Source organism: Equus quagga, chromosome 10, assembly GCF_021613505.1.
Source record: "Equus quagga isolate Etosha38 chromosome 10, UCLA_HA_Equagga_1.0, whole genome shotgun sequence".
Lineage (NCBI taxonomy): Eukaryota > Metazoa > Chordata > Mammalia > Perissodactyla > Equidae > Equus > Equus quagga.
This window is the reverse complement of record NC_060276.1, coordinates 89,184,015-89,202,013: the sequence shown is the minus strand read 5'-3', so window position 1 is coordinate 89,202,013 and position 17,999 is coordinate 89,184,015. Positions and strand designations below refer to the sequence as shown.

At 35.5% G+C, this 17,999-nt stretch overlaps 1 protein-coding gene across 4 annotated transcripts in view; it reads right to left on the bottom strand.

The window, feature by feature from the left end:
• CASK (calcium/calmodulin dependent serine protein kinase) overlaps positions 1-17,999 on the bottom strand; it is a 368,709-nt gene that overhangs the window by 26,041 nt on the left and 324,669 nt on the right. The window contains exons 15-20 of one of the 4 annotated variants that reach the window (XM_046673193.1): positions 16,687-16,765; positions 10,684-10,769; positions 9,544-9,612; positions 6,811-6,879; positions 5,374-5,409; positions 3,505-3,701 (exon numbers count right to left, since the gene is read on the bottom strand). In XM_046673193.1, coding sequence (XP_046529149.1) covers positions 3,505-3,701; positions 5,374-5,409; positions 6,811-6,879; positions 9,544-9,612; positions 10,684-10,769; positions 16,687-16,765 — 536 coding nt within the window. The remainder of the gene's footprint in view (positions 1-3,504; positions 3,702-5,373; positions 5,410-6,810; positions 6,880-9,543; positions 9,613-10,683; positions 10,770-16,686; positions 16,766-17,999) is intronic. The other 3 variants (XM_046673194.1, XM_046673195.1, XM_046673196.1) reach the window with 3 other exon arrangements.

Here is a 17,999-nt window from a genome sequence, read left to right as displayed (position 1 = left end):
CACGGTCATGACACAGTGGAAGGAGCATGGGATTCTGAGTCGAGACAGGTCTAGTTTGCATCCTGGCTCTCTCTCTCTCATTAGCTTCAATCCATTTAGTGTTAGGTGCTTTTCTAGGGAATTTACATGTATTGACTCATTTAATCTTTCTATCGACACGTGAAATCGTGTCATCACTTTACAGATGAGGGGAATGAAGGACTGAGAGGTTAAGTAATTTGCCCCAAATCACACAACTAATAAGTGGGAGAGTGAGGACAGTCTGGCACCAGAGCCCATGCTCTTAGCCAGTACCCTCCATTGGCAACTTCCCTAACCTCTTGGAGCCTCTTGGATGGCTGTAATAAAGGATTAGGACAAAAAACATAAATAACATCCCTAGTACAGTGGTAGCCACAGTAGATGCTTAATAAATGCTTAATAAAAATGCTTAATAAGATGCTTAACAAAAAATAAACTACTACTACATGGCGATTCTAGTCTAAGATAGAAACAAATGCTATGATTAAATCCACAGTTAGAATTACAATCAGAAAATTATAATTTTGTTCTACATGATTACACTATTCAGCACTGGTAACATATATACAAATGTTGTTACAAAGTTGCTCTCTTAGGTTTAGTCTAAGCAAATACTTGCCTTTCAGGATATTGCCACAGAAAGTTTTGCTTACTTAAAGATTTTGCTTGTGGGCCAACCACAGGTCCCTGAATGAGTCACATATAAGGAGAATCCAAAATCACTATCAGAATGCCATACAATGCTATTGAAAATGATGTTATTTTCCAGTGAGGCTGTACTGATTTACACTCCCACCAGCAGTGTATGAGAGCTCCTATTGTTCCACTTCCTTGTCAAACTTGGGATTATCTGTCTTTAATTTTAGCCACCATGGTGGGCAAGTAATGGAGTAACATTGTGTTTTGAGTTTCCATTTCACTGATTATTAATGAGACTGAGGACTTTGTCATATGTTTATTGGCTGTTGGATTTCCTCTTTTGTAACCTTTATTTTTTTGCAATAAACTGAACATATTTAAAATGTACAGTTTCAGTTCTGACATATGCATACATCCCATGAAACCATCACTACAATCAAGATAACAAACATTTTCATCACGCCGGGAATCTCCTTATGCCCCTCTGTAATCCCTACCTTCCTCCTCCGGATCCCCAGGCAACCACTGTCACTATAGATTAGTTTTGCATTTTCTGGAATTTTATATAAATGGAACCACACAGTATGTTCTCTTTTTTGCCTGGAAACTCAGCGTAATGATTTTGAGTTTCATCCATATTGCTATGTGCAGCAACAGTTCATTCCTTGTTATCGCTTAATAGTATCCCATTGTACGGATATGCCATCATTTGTTTATCTATATACCTATTGATCAAAGGTTAAAAAAATTTTAGCCATTCTAGTAGGTGTGTGGCCACTGAGTTTTTGTTACCGCATTTTTTGTTCTTGGAAGTTCCTTTTGTTTCCTTGTGGCCCTGGTTATTTTGACTTGCTCGTCACTGCCCTTGACAAAGTTTATGTGGCCGGGTTAGGAGGAGCTCTAGGATGTAAGCGTTCTCCTTCAGAGACTTTCTTTCTGTTTATAACAGATATTCGAAACTATTAGTAAAGGGAAAACCTCAAATCAAACGCATGGCTGGAGTTTCCCTGGGTGCAAATCCATTCAAAGTAGGCTGGTGGCCACAAGTTTTTCAGGGGAACTTTGTTCTCCTTTTACTCTTGTCTTTTGCTTTGCCCAGTGACAAGGCAGCCTTCTCTACAGTCCCTTGGTGGTGAAAGGCGGTAAGGGGCATGCTTAGCTGTTTGCTCTTCACCTGGGGGAACAGCCTTTTGCAGTCCTAATGATGTGGGATGGGTCTCCTAACAGAATCCCCTACTGGTACAGGCCTCAGGTCTTAACCTTGGTTCTCTGGCAGAGAAGTTTTCGATAACAGAAATGCCCTCCTGGCAAAACGGGTCAATTTGTACTCTAATTTTGACCACTCTGATTAATGGCTTTCATATAAAAGTTGGTCACTGAGTTCCCCAATATGTCTTCAGCTACTCAATGCTTTTAAGGTAATTTTCAAAAGCATATTTTCTGCAGCACTTTTCATTGTTTTCAGCAGGAGGATTGATTCCAATAACCTAGTCCACCTTTACAGGAAACAGGAAGCAAATATGGTTTTTCCACTGCCATTTCTCAGGATTCTTCCAGAGGACTCAAGTTCTAGGTATTGGAGAGACATGATTTATACTGATGATCTGACTGGGGAGAAGAGGTCTGAAATCTACATAGTTATTTTCAATAAATGCTTACAACGCACGGCAACATTCAGAAACACATTTTGTAAAACATAAATATCAGTAACAATAGCATCATCAAAGTGACTGAGAAATCACTTTACTCCTGCTAATGCTTCAACTGTTTCTTGAAGATCAGGCTGAAAGACAATGCCAGATGGAAGGCTGCTACTTCCTCTATCTGCGCCTATGATCCTTAATTCCTTGGTAAAATGATGGCATCTGAAGCTATCAGCTCCAACATTCTAAATTTAAGAATATTTCTGGGAAACATGGGATAGCTGAAAGAGGCAATCAAGCAAAAGAGATTAACTGGAAAATCCCTTTCATTAGTGAGAAAAATGAGTGAAAAAATAGTTATAAATATCTGTGGACTCAGTGCCTTTGGTCTCTTAGCTAGGGTCAAGTGTTTTGGGAGGAACTAGCACAACGTCTAATGGTTGTTATTTTTCTCACATGAAACAAAACTCAGACATAAAGTTCTCTCTTTTGCACTAGATTTCTGATAGACTGCCTAAGTACCAACAAAGGTAAACTCATCAACATTTTTCAAAAAATAGTTCAACTAGGCAAATTGTAATAATAATAGCAGAAACAGATTTAAGCAAAATATATAGTAGTCTGTGACTCCCCTTCTTTCAGTTAAAAACAATGTCTGAAAACTGTCTGACTTCAACTTGCTTTCAAAGCTTAATCTTTCTAATAGACATACATTTTTAAGACCTGGTAAGGTAAAGAATGAAGCTTCTGACTGCCTTTTACTTCTAATAGTGAAACACAGTTTATCTTCAAATACCCCGAGTGACACTGAATCACTGCATTTGAGTTTTTTGCTGGTGATGGAGTGGGACAGGGGTGGTGAGAGCACGCAGAAGGGCAAGCAGAGGGTACATTTAAAAAAAATGCAATTCTAAAAGGATTGAAACAGCATATAGGAGCAGAGGGCTCTGCTGAGAGACCGCGACCTGAGGCTAGTCACTCAACGTCTCTCTATACTTTCCTCTCCTTACATGTGAAACGGACACGTGGCTCTCTAAGTAGGAGGCTCACCAGATGCTGTGGATGACTAATTTGAATTTTGTCTGCCTACTAGAGCAAGGAAGCTATCAAACAAGTTTTATACTACAAAACAATAACATAAAATTGAAAAATGGTGGGCGGAGCCTCATTTTTATTACAAAACAGAACAACAAAAACATACCATTCCTGAAGTTCAGGAGAAGGAATGAGACCTGCAGTTCCATTTTTGGAGTTTTCCAGTTTACCCTGCCACCAATTGTGATCATCCTTACTAATAATCTGGATAATGTCACCAACTCTGAATCGAATGCCAGCTTCTTTGCAGGGGATGAGGTCATCCTTGGCTGGATCATATTCAAATTGTGCTCTTACATAGATCTATAAAACAGGAGTTTGTAAGAAAGGATGCCATGGTGATATGAAAGAGAACAGCTCTAACCGAATAACCACACATCAACACTTACAATACAAACAGGACATTAGATGGTGAAAGGAAAAACGATGCATGGAAATACGACACAAAAAACTGCTACCACTAGAAACAATGTACTGCCTTTGATGTGTACAGATTCAAATCTTTGCTGTTTTTATTTGGAGGGAACGCTTAAGATACTTAATAAAAATAAGGACTTAATTTCTGCTTTTACAGTAACAGAATAGGCCTATAATTATAGAGAAGTACGCCTACCATTTTTAAATCTGCGTATATTTAGTTGATGTTATGGATAAGTTGTCATGATCATGTGGCAGCCTTTAAGCCATAAACACAAGCATTCAGGGTAGGTTTTAACTCTAAAGCAGTACATGATATAAAACTAGCAAGAACCCTGTGTTGGTATCTTACTGTAAAATGCCTACATGACAACTGGCAGTGTGTCTACACACTGCTGATAAACTGAAATGTAATTCAATTTTTTAAAGCATTTAAAAAAATAGTTTTATGTTTTAAAAAGGATTTAGGTTTAAATCTGTATTTTACTCTTAGAGAAGAAAAACGAATTTGAATCCCAGGTTTGCCAATGTAACACCTGAAATCAGCAAAGAGCTTCAAGAACACATTTGAGTTCAAGGCTCTCAATTTTATGATATGTAAACGTAATTAGTAAATATTAAAAGAGAAAACAGATTAGCATACAATGGGTTACCATATGGCAGCATTTTACAAATTACTGGATTTCTAAATGCTTTAAAATAAGGTGCTAGATATATCCAATGCTGCATCAATTATGCAGCCTTAAGACAAAACTGTGGGTGAACTTTATCAGCCGCTAATTTATGCAAATCTTAATTCCAAATCTGATTATTTTTTAATACATTTCAAGAAAAATCCCATAAAAATTCTATTTCTTGAAATTAAATTTGAATATTAATGTATAAGTCACTGTAAAACCAACCTGAAGGCATTGGAACTATTGTGTGATTATTCTGTTTTTCTTTTCAGAAATCCAGCCCATAAAATTAACAAGTCTCTGCATTTGTACCTAAAATCCATACTTTAAAGTGCTGGCAAATAGAAAGTTACTTGCTAGTGTTAGGCAGCACATAACTTTTCATGTTTGAACCAACAGAGTCATATTAGGACGTAAAGCCAGGATATCTATGTTCTTATTTTTCATTGCAAATGGCTTTTAGAAATATACATGCAAATACAAATTAAGAAAAACCCTTCAAATTTCAGAAAACTATTGCTTAAAAATGTTCATCAGCATGTACATTTTAGTTTTTCTTGGAATTCTAAGAATTTTGTAACCTTTTAAATTCTTTTCCACCCCAGAGGCAAGCCCATAAGACCCCCAAAGGCTGAATTCTTAACCATCAACACAAAATTATCAGGTTGAAATTACAATAACCATCACAGCTACAAAGATGTGAGGAAAAAATCTTTATAGAGAATTAGTCATGTGTAATGTGTTAAAATGAAATGGTACAAGCTCTCAACGCTCAAATGTTATGGTCCAAAATGCAGGCATTATGGGATGGAAAGGGTTAATAAAGGATTGGCTATTAGCAGCTCAGTTTAGAGAAGTTTCTATAGAGGATATCTATTCACCTGTCGTCCTTTTGGTTGGGTAGTTGATGGCAAGTCCTGTAGAATAAAGCCAACCCAGGAGAAAAATTTTCATTTACTTTTCAAGAGTACAAGGTAATTTGTGTGTTCTGTTACAATATGGTTAAAAAATGAGCTAGATTTAACTTTAAATAGATAATATACATTATTCCATTTCTCAGAAATGTTGAGTTATCAAAAAAATCAAACCCAGGCCATTTAGCAGCAAGCTGAAGAAAGCAGGTCAGTTTAAGCAGAGAGAAAATGTGTTCTTAAGAAACAACTCAGCATCTTCAACACAAAAGCCACTGCAAGTGAAATAGCCTATTAAAAAAACCCCAAAAAACTAGAAGAGCTGTTTGTTGCCCTTTTCAACTTAGTCACTGCAACCATTTAGATTTTGAAAAATTCAATGGCTATATGAATATTCACCATCTTAAAAGTATTAAATGTTAATTGCTATAAATGAGTTCCTCTGGTAGCCTATTTTGAAGTCAAAAATAAAAATCATAGGAAATTTTCTTCCATGATTTCTCTTACTGATATCAGTCCATTTGAGATAATCTCTAAATTATTTAAAATTTTACCTGATAAAAAAGTTGACATATTTTTAAAGGGCAAATCAGTAGTCAGGAAAAAAGCGATACTGCTTCATTATTAGAATTCTCAATAATTTAACAGCAATATCGGCAACTTAGAGAAGATTTTGTTACCCCAGAATATTGCACACCTGCACCTATAAGTGCTTCCATTTGTTTAAATAAATGAAAAATAATTCTTTTTATATTCCAAAATGGATAGTTCTGAAAAAAGTGTAAAATTCCAAGTTCAAGTCAAAATATAAAGTACTTTGTGTTAAAGATGTGATAACAGCGTGGCTTAAGTGCAGTTTGAAGCCAGTTCCTTTTGCTTTTCATATCCAGGCAAGGCTTATAATTCACAAAAATATGTGCACGTACCACAATAACAGAGGGCACACCAATTCGTAAACTTAGATAGCGGAAACTAAAACATGGTGCTGATATCACTCAGAATAGACAACTACAAAGCCCGAGAATACCCAAGTGCCTACTCTGCAAAATCCTTAAATTTATCTTTCTCAAATTAAAAAAATATGTAGAAATTTCAACAAATTTCCATTTACATCCTTTGCATAAGTTTGAGCAAAGTCATCAATACTAGTGGGGTGATACAGAAACATTTTGAGAATGACCAAAATAGTCTTGAACTATAATTCTTTAAATTTAACTAATGAAAGAGATTTTTAATGAGAAGAAAAAGTTGAAAAAGATTTTCCAGGAGTAAACTGCATTGTAGCTGTAGTAGCCTTGTATATCGGCAGAAGACAATATTTCCACTGAACACATGTAACTAGAACACTCATGGCAGGTGGCACCAACAAAATTGTCACACTTTGCTGTGTGGAGCTAGAGTTCTTACCGAAACAGAATTGTTAGTGCTGCTATGACCATTAGCTGGGGACTGTCTGGAAGTGGAGGGGGAATCTCTCTGAAATAAGACACAAGGTTCATTAACACAGAACACCAGCACAGAAACAGAGATATTCACATCAACAGTCACAACCACAGTCCGACAACCATTTCCTTTGAGGTTTTAGCTGTAAAGGTGCCATACTAACTGACTTGCATGATTTCACAGAAGTACGAAAAAAATTGTGCAATTTGAAGATTCACATACTGTAAGTGATGACTGTGTCATTCATTAATCATTGCTTTTCTGTCTCCAACATTCTACAACTTTTGCTTTTAAATATTTAAATGAGACCCAGAAGAGTGACTTGATATTAAAATCCTACCAAGTACTGTAAATTGACAAATATTACTATAAAATTATTTTGCTGAAGATCCCAACTGCCTAATCTTTATTAAAAATTAGGTTTGAAAAGTATTTAAATAATTTTTAGGTACTTCAGTGTCAAAAATTACTGAATGACTCAATTTGCAGTGAAACGAACCTAAAAAAAAGACTTCTTATGTGGTAATCACCTTAGAATCTTTCTAGGACAAATATTACTAGTAAGAGTAAAAAGATACATACATAGCAGAGAAGAAACCTTTATTCTTTAGATCACTTTAGCAGATTGATTAAAACAAAATCTCGAGCCTCTAAAAATATTACATTTCTGGCAAAGATCCCAGGAGCCACAGCCACTCTCCTTAGATCCAGGCTCCTCCACTGCACTCCCTATACTATTTGACACACTCAGAATCCTTTCCAGGCTCCATTCCCTTATTGTCCAAATCAACTTTAATGATAAGAAGAAGGAGAGGAAGAAAATAAGTATTTTTAAATTTTTGGTTAAATAGAGTTCTTTGAAACCTTTGAAATGTGTATGTCTGCTCAAAAGACTTATTTTTCTAGAAGATTTAAAGAAAACTTCTGGAACTTGTTAGCCTTTTAAATAACAGGATCCCTTAGATGAGCATTCTCAAACATTAGTGAATAGATCGATCTCTAGGTGCCACCCCCCAAGAGACTCAAGTCAGTAGGGGCAGGGGTCCCCTCTTTTACCAAGGGTCAGGGGGATGCTGATGCAGGTGGCCAGAGAGTCTTTCTGTGGGAAGTATTGCCCTAGCTGGGAAAAGTTCAACCACAGGCTTGAATTCTGCCAGAGCACAGGAGGGTCAAATAGGTTGGGGGTGGGGCTAGGAGGAGAGTATTACTTTTTCTACTATTCAGAGGTAAAGAAGGTAAGAGGAGGGCTCTTCTTACTCGAGAGCATAGAACTTACATGTGTAATACTGTTCTCATCCCAAAACTAGTTCAACCACTTAAAAAACACAAGTGAAACTTATATTAATAACTAACAGTACCTTCTGTTACTTAGCCAAAAAGACAAAAATCAATCATATTTACTAAATTTCTTCAATGATGAGAAGTGGTATGAGGACCATCTGTGATTTTAGATGCTTTAAATAATGTTTTAAAATGCTTCATAAAATGTACATGTGACATCCTCTCTTTCCCAGCAAGGATTGTGTTCTAGGTAAGGAATTTCAAAACTATGAATCCTGGAGTAGAAGCAGTTCTCCATTTTCTTTTCAAATATAGTATTAATTGAAGTTCCATAAAAATCCACCAAGAGGAGCTCAAGACCTGACATAACAGAAACTCCAATTGCCACGGCTCACTAAAAATATACTTGACAAAACTACAAATTCTTATATTTATCTTTAAGCCAGATTTTTCTTGTGAAATTTAGAGCATTACTAGAGAGTGGAAGAAGCATTATAATTTCTCCCTCGACTTCTCCTAAGTACAAATTCAATTTTCTAGATGAGTTCCAATAAGTTACCTGTCAGTCTTAAAAATTAACTGTAGGAAATGTGTACTTCGTGTTGATGTACACATACTTGGAAGATGCACATGAAAGAACAAGCTTCAAAAAATAAAACTCAAGCCAAATGTGCAATGACCAAAGATGATACCATTTATGCCAGTTTGTATTTCCAAATATAAAAAGAATAGATTTTTGAATCTCATTTAATAACCAACATAAAACTGAATAATATAAGTTGGAAAAGCTACAATTTCGATAGGATAAGCCTATTGTATGAAAGAAACTTTGGGGTTGTATTACTTTAGAAAATTTACTTGTTTACGAATCACATAACATTCCAAATTTAAACAATTTCATAGAAGGTTGCAAAAGCCTATATTCCTTTAATAAAGTCAGTTATCAATTCCTCAAGGACTTAATATCCATCTAGAGACCTGTCACAGTTATTTGAACGACTCTATCTTAACAGAAATGATCGCTTCTCAGATTCTTGGAAAGAAGAACTATCTATGAGATTTATTAACAAGGGAAGTGAATGTACTTCCTGGAAATATTAATGCCATTACGATCTTCATTTTTTTCCTAAGAAACTTCATTTACTCTTTATTAAGCCTTATGTCATTATTTGTAGCTTCTCTACAGTTCGCTTCGATTCCAGCCTGCAGAAAGTTCAAGTGCTGAGGAGATCCCCATGGAAGCAGGGCTGAGTAGGTGGATGGGACCTACTCTGTTCCGTTATCTTTGTTGTAAAATTGGTGTGCAGTGATCAACAGCACAGGCAGAAACAATTTCCCAGAAAGCCAAAACATTCAGCCATCAGCAGACAGTTAGTTAAGAGCCCAGAGGAGACAGAGCTTCGTTAGAGCTATTACCTCACAGGACGATGACTGAGTGCGGTAACTTGGCACGATCTTGAAGGTAATACTCCCCCGCATTTCCCGCTGGAGGAAGAAAAAAGGAGACTCTTAACCAACAAATGTTGCACAAAAAAACACGTAAGAAACCACTCAAAATGTGTGGGGGCAATTAATGCAAGCCAGCTGAGAGTGCATGGGCCTAAAATGAAACTGAGTTACAAAGCAGGGATCGCTCACAGTAAACAGTAGAAGTCGTTCCTGGGAGAAGCCTTGCAAAGTCAAGGCTGACTGCCTTGTTCACACAGCAGTGGTGTAACAGACCTCCAATGGTCACTGTTTTATAGACATGAATACAAAAACCTCTCAGTGACATGTCTTTCAAAAGTGAATATAAATTGAATCGAACAGTAGAACAAGCAATTACATAAAAATTATATTTGGCAGGCTACATTACCATGTGCACTCCATAAAATTTACTTTTTATTTCACAATTTTGGCCTTATGTTTTTTACTGTAGTGAGTCTGCGGTGCGTATTTCACACTTAATAGATATTCATAGCATGGGAGGCTGCCACATTGCAGTGGGAAGAAGGTCCAGGATCAGAGGTCCAAGACACCTTCCTCTGCTCGTCAGAGCCTGTCATTTTGCTAAAAAAAAAAAAAAAAATCCAAAGCCGAATTTGAACACATATTTTGGTTATGTACGGTCAAAAATGGCCTTCCCTACTGTGACTTTCCTACCCTCTGTGCTCTAGAGAGATCCAATACAGCTGACTATGACTCAGCTAAACCGGAAAGAGGTTTCTGACATGGCTGATGTCAGCAGAGCTGAGGTCAGTGAGAAACTAGTTCACATGTATGCACAACTGGAAAGGTTTTCTTTAAACATCTGCTGGATAAGAAACAGGAGATGAAGGATGAAAGGAGAGTATTAAAGCTCACACTGCTAAAGATGGGCAAAATGTTTCCAAACTCTGCTGCATGTAAACATCTTCCTAGTTGTCAGTTCTTAGGAATGTTGTATAAATTCAAGTCCAAACAAACGATGGTACCAGAAATACTCTGATTATAAAAGAATATCCCTTATTTGTGCATTAAAAAACAAGCTAACAAACTGAAAGTCAACCTTAGAAAAAGAGACTTTCATTTACTCACAAGCATTTTTTGCAGCTGTTCCACTGTTTGGTTAGCCACACTTATGCCATTGATTTCTCGAATTTCATCTCCAACATGAAGTGTACCTAAGATTTACACAAAGTTATAAACATGAAATTATACATACATTTTAATAACAAAACCCAAAGGCAACAAATGTAAGTAATTTTTAAAAATTAAGGGGCTGGCCCCGTGGCTGAGTGGTTAAGTTTGCGCACTCTGCTTCAGCGGCCCAGGGTTTCGACGGTTTGGATCCTGGGCGAGGACATGGCACCGCTCATCAAGCCATGCTGAGGCGGCGTCCCACATGTCCCAACTAGAAGGACCCATAACTAAAATATACAACTATGTACCAGGGGGCTTTGGGGAGAAAAAGGAAAAATAAAATCTTGAAAAAAGAGAATTAAGCTAAATATCGAAGGCCAATATTTCAGAAACAGGTACAAGTTTGGCTCATGCAGTAAACTCATCAAAACATACACCTACTTATGGAAGACACAGTTTTGAAAGATGGCTGTGGAAATTGGCTTATTTTTCTGACAGAGGCAGTGTGTATAGTGGTTTAAAGTTATGGCTTCTAGATCCAGCCTGTCTTGGTTCAAATCTCAGCTACATCACTTACTAGCTTTAAGATCTTGGGTAAGTTACTGAAACTCTCTATGTCTCAGTTTTCACATTTATAAAATGGAGATGAAAATAGTACCTATCTCATAGGATTATTTTGAGAATTAAATGAGTTTAATACATGTAGAGGGCTTAAAATTGTTCTTGGCACATAGCAAGTCCCATTCAAGTGTTTGCTGTTATTATTATCAACCAAATATGACACAAAGGCTGTTGATTTTCAAAGAATTGTGATATAATACCTAGGTAACACTGAACTTATATTAGACATAACACAACCTTTTAATAATAATTTGATAGGCATTTCAGAGTCCTGTAATACTTCAACTGGAAAAAGTGACTGAGAAGCAATGCTTAAATAGAAAGTTATGTAAAATTTTGCTTCCTTATTTATAAATTGTGCACATTTTTACATACTGATCTGACTTCGTTATGAAAAGCTCACAGTATCTTGTAGAGGTAACACTAAAATGCATACAGATAAAATAAGATGCCTGGGATTTGCTTCAAAATAACCCAAGGGAGTGGGCAGTAGAGCAAGTACAGATGAAACCAGTGGCCATGAATTAACAATAGTTCTAGCTGGGTTATGAGCATATGGGCGATCACTGCACTATTCTCTCAACTTGAATTCACTGCACTATTCTCTCTACTTATGTTTGAAGATGAACATAATAAAAAATAAAACAAAAATTTGGGCACTTTTGCTTCCAATATGGCTGATCAGTCACTCAAAGACTTTCTCATAACTATATGCTGCTTAGGGCACACCTCTTGAAGTGTTACGGGTCTCACAAAAGTAGTGCAAATCCCCAAGAACACTTCCTACTCCCATCCCCTGCCCTCCCCTCCACACAAAAAAACCCTGTGAACTGGATCCAGAGTGGTGGCAAACTAAGGGTGGAATGAAATAGTGGGAAGGGTGAATGCCACAGTAGCAATGCTGCTAGCTGGATTCTGAGTCTTGGGCCAACAGCAAGTTAGAGAAGCTGAGCCTAGGATTCCACAGGAAGTCAAGACCCAGACCAGTGGCAATCCATGGCAACTGGTAGAAAAAGGAACAACCCTTCTCTGGAGGAAAGCGTTCCCAGTTTAGGCCCACAGGACTTCCACTAATTAGATAAGCCATAACCTCTTGCAGATCATCAAACATAAAATAAGGCAAACTACTATCTGAGCCATCAGAAACATAAAAAACAGATTTAGATCCTCAAGGAGGATAGATACTGGAATGACTGGTCAGATTGGAATATAAAATAGCTATATGTTAAATATTAGGAAAAAATTAAGGACTCAATTAGAAGGATGAGTATGCAACAAGAGAATATCAGGTGTGAACAGACAGATCTGAAAATAAAAATAAGAAGAAATGACTAGTACTTCTAGAAAAGAAAAATATAACTGGTGATACAAGCCACTGACTGGATGAGCGGAATGGGAGTTCAGATATAGCTGAAGAGAGTTTCAGTGAACTGGAAGATAAAACAGATAAATTATCTAGAATGCAGGTCAGAGAAACAAGGAAATAAGGAAAATAGGAAACAAAAAATAAAAAAATAGGAAAAAGATCTTAAGAGATATGCAGGGAATGTCTAACATACATCTACCTGGAGTTCAGAAGGAGAGAAGAGAGAGAATTGGAGAAGAGGTAATATCTGAAGAAATAATGGTTGCAAATTTTCTTGAACTGATGAAAACATGATTACACAGATCCAGAAAGAATAATGTATCCAAAACAGGATAAATAAAAAGAAATCCATGCTGAGAGGTAGTGAAACTATATAATATCAAAGACAAAGATCTTAAAACATCCAGAGAGAAAGGAGAGATCACCTACAAAGCAAGGAAAATTGCAGTGACATCAGACTTCTCAGTATCTAACAATGGATGCCAAAAGACAATAGAATGGTAACCATCAACCTAAAATTGTGCTCTCAGCAAAATCTTCAAGATTAAGGCTGAAATAAAATATTTACAGATAAACACCACCTGAAAGAGTTTATCAACAAGAGATTAACACTATAGGAACTTTTAAGGATTTACCTTAGAAAGAAGGAAAATGGTCCCCAAAGGATGGTCTGAGATCCAAGAAGGAATGGTGAGCAAATAAAATCATAAACATTTATATAAATCCAAACAAAAATGGTCATGTATGTTAATAGTAATTTCAAATTTGTGGATTTAAAACAGGACAGAACTAAAATACTGGGCCAGAATAATATGCAAGTCAGGAATGTGATCAAATTCAGTGTTTGTTCCAATGTCTTTGTATTCTTTGGGAGTGGGAGTAAGATACTGTTTCACTTTAGTATATGTAAAGTTAAATGTGCATGATAAAATTTCAAGGTAACCACCTAAAAAATGGAAATAGAGTGCTGAAATTCTAAACTACCAGAGGACAAAAAAGAAACAAAAAATAAAGAAGAGAATCAATTAAAAAATGGAATAAATATAAATAAAAAAGCAAGATGACAGAAATCATCACAATAAATATTAATGGACTAACCTTGCCCATTAAAAGATAGCAATCATCAGAATGCACTAAAAAATGAAAAACCCAGCTTTGGAAATGTTTGTAAGAGACACACTAAAGCATACAAGCACAGAATGACTGGAAATAACAGAATGGAAGAAAACACACTAGCAAATACTAAATTAATACTACGTAAAAAAGGTTTTAAGTAGAAAGCATTAGTAAGGATAGAAATGGTTACCAGGCACTTCTATGTACCTAATAAAACAGCTTCAAATACATAAAGCCAAAATTGAGAGATCTATAGGTAGAAATTGAAAAACTCCACTATAATAATGAGATATCTCAACAACTATTGATAGGTCAAATAGACAAAAAATTATTCAAGATATAGAAGATTTGAAAGAAAAAATTAACAACCCCAAGCCAATCATCATATAGAGAACCCTGCATGCAACAATTAAGGGATAAACATTCTTCTTGAGTACACATGGACCATTTACAAAAATGATTTAAAGTGCTATGCTGTAAAGCAAGTCTGAGCAAACCTCAGAGAAATGGTGTCATACAGACCACATTCTCTGACCACACTGCCATTAAGTTAGAAGTAAATGATAGAAAGAGATACATAGAAAATCCTCTTAAATATAGTACGTAAAAAACTCTTTTAAATAACTTAAGGGTCAATGAAAAATATCATAATAGAAATTTTAATTATAATAAAAATGAATTATAATAAAATCTTATTAGATCTGAATTATAATAAAAATGCTTCATCTCAAAACTGGTGGGATATAGTTAAAACAGTACTTAGAGGTAGAGTTTAGTCTGAAATGCTTATATTAGAAATGAAGAAAGACTGGAATAAATGAATTAAGTGTCTAATTTAAAAAGTTAGATAAAACCAATAGCAAGTAGAAGGAAGGAGATAATAAAAACTAGGTCATAAAACAATGAAATAGAAAATAAATATACAATGGAGAGAATTACTAGAACCCAAAGTGGGTTTGAGAACAAACCCCTGGCAAATTGATCAAGAGAAAAAAGACGAGGCACAAATAAATGATATGAGGAACAAACAAGGGGACATAATTACAGAGATGGCAGAGAATAAACGGTTTAAGAACACTAAGAAGCTTACTGCAATAATTTTTAAAAGCAAGATTTTTCAGGAAAATGTAATTTACCAAAACTCACTCAAGATATAGAAAGCCTGAATAGCCTTAAGAATGTCAAAGAAACTGAAGCAGTTGTAAAAAAAAAAAAAAATCTTTCCTAAAAAAAAACCAAACAAAAACAAAACATCAGGCCCTGATAGTTTTATAGGCAAGTTCTATCAAACTTTCAAGGTACAAATCATTCCAGTGTTATACAAAGTCTTTCAAAGAACTCATGAAGAGAGAAGGCTCTCCAGATCATCCTATAAGGCCAGTGTAACTTTGAAACTAAAATCAGACAGAGAAACACAAGAAAGGAAAATTAACTACAGGCCAGTCTCACTCATAATTACAAATAGGAAAATCCTAAACAAAATATTAGTATCCACAATGACTTGGCTGTATTTATCTGAGAATTGCAAGGGGAGGTTTATCTTTAGGAAATCTTTAAAAGTCATTCACCATAAAAAGAAAAAAACCAAATGATCATCTCAGCAGATACAGAAAAAACATCTGACAAAATTCAAAACCCAATTATAATTAAAATGTCCAGCAACTAAGAATATAAGAGAACTTGTTCAGTCTTAATGAAAGGTATCTACTAAAAATCTATAGTAAATGTTATTCTTTGTGGGGAAACATTGGAAAGCTACCTTTTAAAAATGAGAATAGGACAAGGTTGTCCACTACACCACTTCATTAAAGATGGCAGGTCCTAGCCAGTGCAGTAACATAAGAAAAAGAGATTAATAATGCTGTGACATTACTGAATTTATGGCAAATTATTAAAAATAATAAACAAAAAATTAATACTGGAATCTAAACCCAAACATCCTCCCGTGTGAGTGCAGTCAACTCCCAAAGTCTATAAAGATGCCCCTGAAGGCAGCAGTAATGCCAGACCCCATCTGTGTACACAGCAGTCATCTCTAAAGGGGACAGGAAGGCGCTAAAATGCTTATAGTGTTACTTCTTGCTCTCTGGGGTTAAGAAAAGAGGTGTTAAGCACAAAAATAACCCTATCTCAAAGAAAGGAAGTCTAATTTTTGGACACGAGAGTCATTTTTGGATCACCCTCTATATTCTAGTACATATAATTCAGCCCTTTCAAAGAGGAGCCTAAACCTACATGTCCAAATCCTGTCTACCTGAGGGCTAATGAAAGTTGCACTTTCTCAAAAAATCATTCTTTGTCTACTTCAGTCCTTAGTGAATTCCTTCCTCATAATGACTGCACTTACTGTAGTAGGTATTAAGAACTTAATAACGGATTTCACATCTCTTATTTTACCATTTAAATTTTATATTGTTATCAAACATTAATCTCCTAATTTATAAATAGCGTATCTCATTTCTGAATGAATGAGAGAGTAATTAACTTTATATATGTATCTTATATCCCAGAATAGATGTCTTCCATATATCCTGGGGCTCGATGTGATAGTTTGCTTTATCTCCCATGGTCTCTAATAAGTCAGGATCTAAACAGAGATTCAGAGATGCTCCAGCAACGGAACTGTAATATATACCCTCCCTCCATTATGTACAGGCTGGAGCATGTACAGATGAATAAGAAAAAATGGAGGCCGACAGTGATTAAAACCAAAGGTAGAGAATTTAAACAGATGGTTTGCATGGACCATAAATTAAACAGTCTTCTATCTAAATCATAAAGGTACTTCCTCCACTAGGCTACAGGAGAAAAAGTTAAGGAAGGAAGGAAGGAAGAATTGTATATACGAAACTTACCTTGCCTGTGAATCATGCCTCCATGCATAATTCTTGCAACAATACAATGATTTAGCTCATTCATTTTTAAAGTGATTCCCTGTAAAAAGTTAAGTAAAAATAGAATTACTATCAGAGGGCACTTCTTCTTATATCATGATTTTGTTGTTGATAATTTTAATTACAAAAGTTAGGAAAACATTAAAGAAAATACGGAAAATCATCCATTGCTCCACCATGTCATGATAAAAACATTATTTTTGGTATTTTGATTGCTATAATAGTAAACAAACATTTTATATACTGCTTTTTAATCTTCTAATTATAATTATTTTCCATGTTGCTTTATTTTTTATGTTGCTCATCATTTTTTAAAAGCAGTTTTTATTAACATATAATTGACATACACAAAGTATACAATGGGATAAGTCTGATATATGTATACATGTGTGAAACCATCACCGCAATCAGGATAGTGAATATATCCATCACTCCCCAAAGTTCCCTCGTGCCCACTGGTGACCTACTCCCATCCCTTCATGCCCACTCCCCCGCCCCAAACATCCCCAAGCAACCACTGATATGCTCTCGCTGGCTATAGATTAGTTTGCACTTTCCTTAAATGAACTCATACAGTACTCTTTTTTTGCTGCTCTTTTTTCACTCACAATGTGAGATTCAACCACATTGTTGCATTATCAACAGTCCATTCTTTGTTCTTGCTGAGTATTCCATTGTATGGATATACCATTTTGTTTATCCATTCACCCACTGAATTGTTTCTAGCTTTTGGCTATTAAAATAAAGCTGTATTTCTGGGTTAGTCTCCACGTGGTCATGACACATTCTTTTTTTTACAATATAGATTTGTTTATAATTTTTAATCTATATTCATGAGGGCTTCTGGTCTGTAGTTTTCTTGTAATGTCTTTATCTGGTTTTGGTCTCAGAGTAATGCTATAATCATCATCATCATCATCATCATCATCATTATCATCATCATCATAACAATAGTAATAAAAAATAGCAAGTTGGGAAGAATTCCATCCTTTTCAAAGTTTTGGGAAGAGTCTGTGTAGAATTGGTATTATTTCTTTACTAAATGTTTGGTAGAATTCACCAATGAAGCCATCTTGGCCTAGAGTTTTCTTTGAGGGATGGTTTTTAACTACAAATTTCATTTTTAAATAGTATAAGGCGATTCAGTTTATTACTTAAGTGAGCTTTGGTAGTTTCTGTCTTCTAAGAAACTTGTCCATTTTATCTGAATTGTTTAATTTATTGACATAAAGTTGTTTACCATATTTCCTTATGGTCCTTTTTACATCTGTAGA